At 52.4% G+C, this 3,753-nt stretch overlaps 1 protein-coding gene across 1 annotated transcript in view; it reads right to left on the bottom strand.

The window, feature by feature from the left end:
- Positions 1–457: 457 nt before the first annotated feature.
- The window catches only part of LOC148815950 (RNA-binding protein 4.1-like), a 16,378-nt gene continuing 13,082 nt past the window's right edge, over positions 458–3,753 (bottom strand). Inside the window, exons 3-4 of the mRNA XM_088904877.1 lie at positions 2,298–3,050; positions 458–1,439 (exon numbers count right to left, since the gene is read on the bottom strand). Of these exons, the coding sequence (XP_088761003.1) occupies positions 2,329–3,050 (722 nt within the window). The 3' untranslated portion in view covers positions 458–1,439; positions 2,298–2,328. The remainder of the gene's footprint in view (positions 1,440–2,297; positions 3,051–3,753) is intronic.

The following is a 3,753-nucleotide window of genomic DNA, read 5'->3' as shown; positions in this document are numbered from 1 at the left end:
CCTCGGAGATAAGTTTGGTTTGGGTTTTTTTCGGGCCATGCAAACAGGGAGGAGAAAACCGATCTTTTTAATAGATTAGCCCCCCCCCACCCCCCACGTGTTACAACGGGCATTTTTTTTAAACAGCTCGTCGGAGGTGTCGCTGGGGCGAGCACGAGTTTGCGTCATTGAAGTATGGAGTCATTAAGCAATTTAAGAGAAATCAAGAGACTGACAGCAACGCAGCTCAGTGCGGGACAAAGAGGGGATTAATAATAACGGGAGACGCTAAAATTAACTTTTCTCGGCAGCAAATATTTTAAAATGAGAAAAATTGCAGGAGCCCCTTTTCAGATTCAGATTTGAACACCGAGACAGCCAGCGTCTTGAACTCCTCCGCACTCGCTAAATTGTTTCAGGCTGGGGGGGGTCGAAAGACAGAAGGGAAATTAAGTCAGGCGCACGCAACAGCAACCGGTTTCGTTTTAAATCCATTTTTATTAAAAACTGAAAACGTTAAAGCCAAAAAAAAAAGCAAAACAACCCCAAAACGATCCAGTTCAGAAAACGATGCTTCCCGATTGATTGGCTGTTTTCTCGACTTTGCAAAACCCCGTGAATTCAGAGCTATATCGGGCACTTTTGGACAAATGCAACGCCTTTGTGTCGCCGTCTTATTGAATCGCACCGGCTTTGAAGAACTGAAAGGCCTGCTGCTTATCTGCTGGGCCAAAGGCGATCAGATCTTTGGTTGATTCTCTCGGGGCGTTTAAGCGACTCACGCTTCTCCTAACAATAAAAAAAATCACAATCTCGCAACAGGTAGGTAAAAAAAACCAACACATTTCTTGCACCAAAGGTATAAAACTAGACTTGTCAAACCCGAGGTTTGATTCCATTTGAAAGTTAATTAACTGGTCAACATTGTGCTGAATTTGACACTGATTTTAGGTCTTTCGCTGGAGAAGAGGCATCCCCTTAATTTTTAGATTTGATATTGACGCCCGCTCAACATGTTGCACAGGGCTGTTACTTTAACCAATTAACGAGGGTAAAAACTAGAACTGAGATTTGACATGCCCGGTTTCAACCAGGAGTGGGACAAGTTTTACATGAAGCTCAGCGAACTGCCCCGACCTCTCAGCAGAGTGCCGGCCGGCTCAGGAGCTCTCGAATTAAAGAGGAATGAACACAAGGAGAGAGAGAGAAAGAGGATGAGGGCAGAATTAACGTCTCCCATGTTCGCGAGAAGCCAACGGGAACGAGAGTTTTTAAATATACATTAAAAAAAAAACCCCAAAAAAACATCTTTAAAGACGAGCAGGCGGGTGCCACTATCCTTCCCGTTCCGAGCCGCAGGAGAACGGAAAAACAAAAGAGCGGTCCGCCTCAACACAAGGGGGCGATAGTGCGTCGCGTGTGCATCAGGGAACGACGATCTCGGCGCGGTAAATATAAACCTGAAACGAGAGCAAATCAAATTCAAATCAACCGGGGTTTTGTTGTTGTTGTTTTTTTGTGGTATATGTTGCCAAGACAGCGCACGTTTTTGTTGACATTGAACAATTTAAATTTGATTTGATTTTTAAATTGAACCCTGGCACGTATTTACACTCCTGAGCGACGATGATTCGACTCAAGGAAACCACGCAGGGGGGGGTTTATTTTAAGTCGAGCTTCTTTCCGTTTCGTCGGCAAGAAGACGCCGCAAAAAAAAAAGCCCATATTGTAAATTCAGAATAAAGCAAGACCTGTTGAGTGAAGTGTAATGAAGGCTTTCGTTCCCAAAGGAAAAGGCCACTGGTGCAACCTCAGAGCAAGAATCCTCTCCGTTTTATAAGGCCCGTAGCATTAAGTTTAAAACCATCCCATTAAGAAAACTTGCTTTTTATTTATTCGGTAAATACACTTTAAGATTTAGACCTTATATTTAAAAAAAACTGACTATTAATTAAGCAATTAATTCTGAGGGGTGACGAGGTTTTAAAAGGCAGACATTGTAGTTCAGCCCATGTTTAAATATTTACAACTAGGCGTCTTTGGGCCTCCACAGGCCAATGAAGACTTTCGGGTGCCCTGACACCTTGCAGGGCTTTTTTCCCCGAGTTCTGCCAAAGCCTGACCTATGGCGATCTCTGCGATGGCTCGCTCACAAAGTCACCCGATTGCTTTCTCCAGGGACGTAGCTTTTGGAGAGGCATGAGTTGGCTTTGCTGGCACACGCGATCGGCAGCGAACCCCCACCCCCCTCTCTCCCACAATCCCCCCCCCAACCCCACACCCGCCCGGACCCAGCCCGGGCGTGGACCTCTTCTCACCTTGTCTGGACGCGTGTGTGTGCGCGTGTGGTTAGTAAGCGTAGCGTGGCGGTGGGGGCGGGGGCGGCGCCCGGTCCGCGTAGGGGTCCCTGGCTCTGGGCAGGCCGTACGCGGGGTTCCTGGGCACCGACGACGACACCGGGGAGAGGCGGGAGCGCTCGTACGCGTAGCCGTTCCCCGCGGGGGCCGCCGAGGCCGGGGCCGGCCGCCGGAGGGGGCTGCGGTCCCGCGGGTAGTACGAGGAGCCTGAGCCCGGGCCCGCGGAGGTGGGGGGGGGCGGCGGCGGTGGAGGGAGCGGGCGGCGCTCATAGAGACCGGGGGCGGAGGAGGGCAAGCGCTCCCTCATTATGGCCGAGGAAGCGGGAGGGGGCGGAGGTGGGGGGATGGAGCCTAGGCGCCGCTCCTCGTAAGAGGTGATGCCGTAAGGGCGGGCCCGGTACTTTTCGTAGTAGTCCACCACCCCGTACCGCTCTCGCTCGTAGGCTGAGGCGCGGTCTGGGTAGGGCACCCTTCTCGGGGGAGGGGGTGGAGGAGGAGGAGGAGGCGGGGGCGGAGGGTACGTGTGGCCGTAGGAAGCAGGCGGGTGATTGAATCGGCCTCCGTAGAAGCCAGACGGGCCAGGGTCAGGCCTTTGGTCGGGCCATTTGGGGCCCCAGAACCCTGGCCTCCCTGGCGGCCCCTGCTGGTACTGTCCATCTTCCTCCTCCCCAGTTCGCTGGCGACTCGTAGAGATTTGCACGTGAATCCGTTTGCCTTTAAAAGAAACAGGAGTCAATGCTGGGCACCCACTGAACCCCCCCCGACCACTTCTGATCTTTCAAGAAACCCGTATTCTTAAGCTTGGACACGCCTAATTCGTTTCAACGCAAAATCCTTCGCCCTGGTGGCGCCCCCCTAGCTTACAGAGTTAAGCTAACAGGTTTGGACAAGACCTCTGCGAGCACGCGGCTAACCCATCCATGCGGGAACGCGAGCAGGAAAATTCAGACCGCCGAACTTAGTTAACATCGATTTCCCGCTCTCCAGCCCCTTTGCGAGATTGACCAGCGTGCTGCTCCAAGCCAAACCGTCACGTTTTCCAGCTCGGCAACCCTTCGTTGCCGCTCTAAGAAACCAGTGTCTTCAAAGAACCGCCAGCTCCCCTGCTAACATGGATCAACGCACCCAGCAACCTCCACGCTGACTTCAGTGCGGTCCAAAAACAGCTCATACCTCTTAACCAGCCACCTGCAGCGAATGATCCCAGCTACCTCTCCACCAAGGGGAGCTCATGGCTCCCAACTGCTTTTGTCCCATTATATCTCTACATAGGTAGTCAGGATCACCACTGGTTCGGGTCCCTTAGGCAACGGTTAAGACCGTACGGCATCCGGCATTACGGTCGGCTCTTGCCAGGCACGACAAGACGCCCAAGCCCAAGACAGACACCAGAGGACGACGCGCCCGCGCCCTACCC

This window comes from Atractosteus spatula, chromosome 24 (genome assembly GCF_055471065.1).
Source record: "Atractosteus spatula isolate fAtrSpa1 chromosome 24, fAtrSpa1.hap1, whole genome shotgun sequence".
Taxonomy (NCBI): Eukaryota; Metazoa; Chordata; class Actinopteri; order Semionotiformes; family Lepisosteidae; genus Atractosteus; species Atractosteus spatula.
The sequence above is the reverse complement of the archived record's forward strand: the minus strand, read 5'-3'. Positions and strand labels throughout refer to the sequence as shown.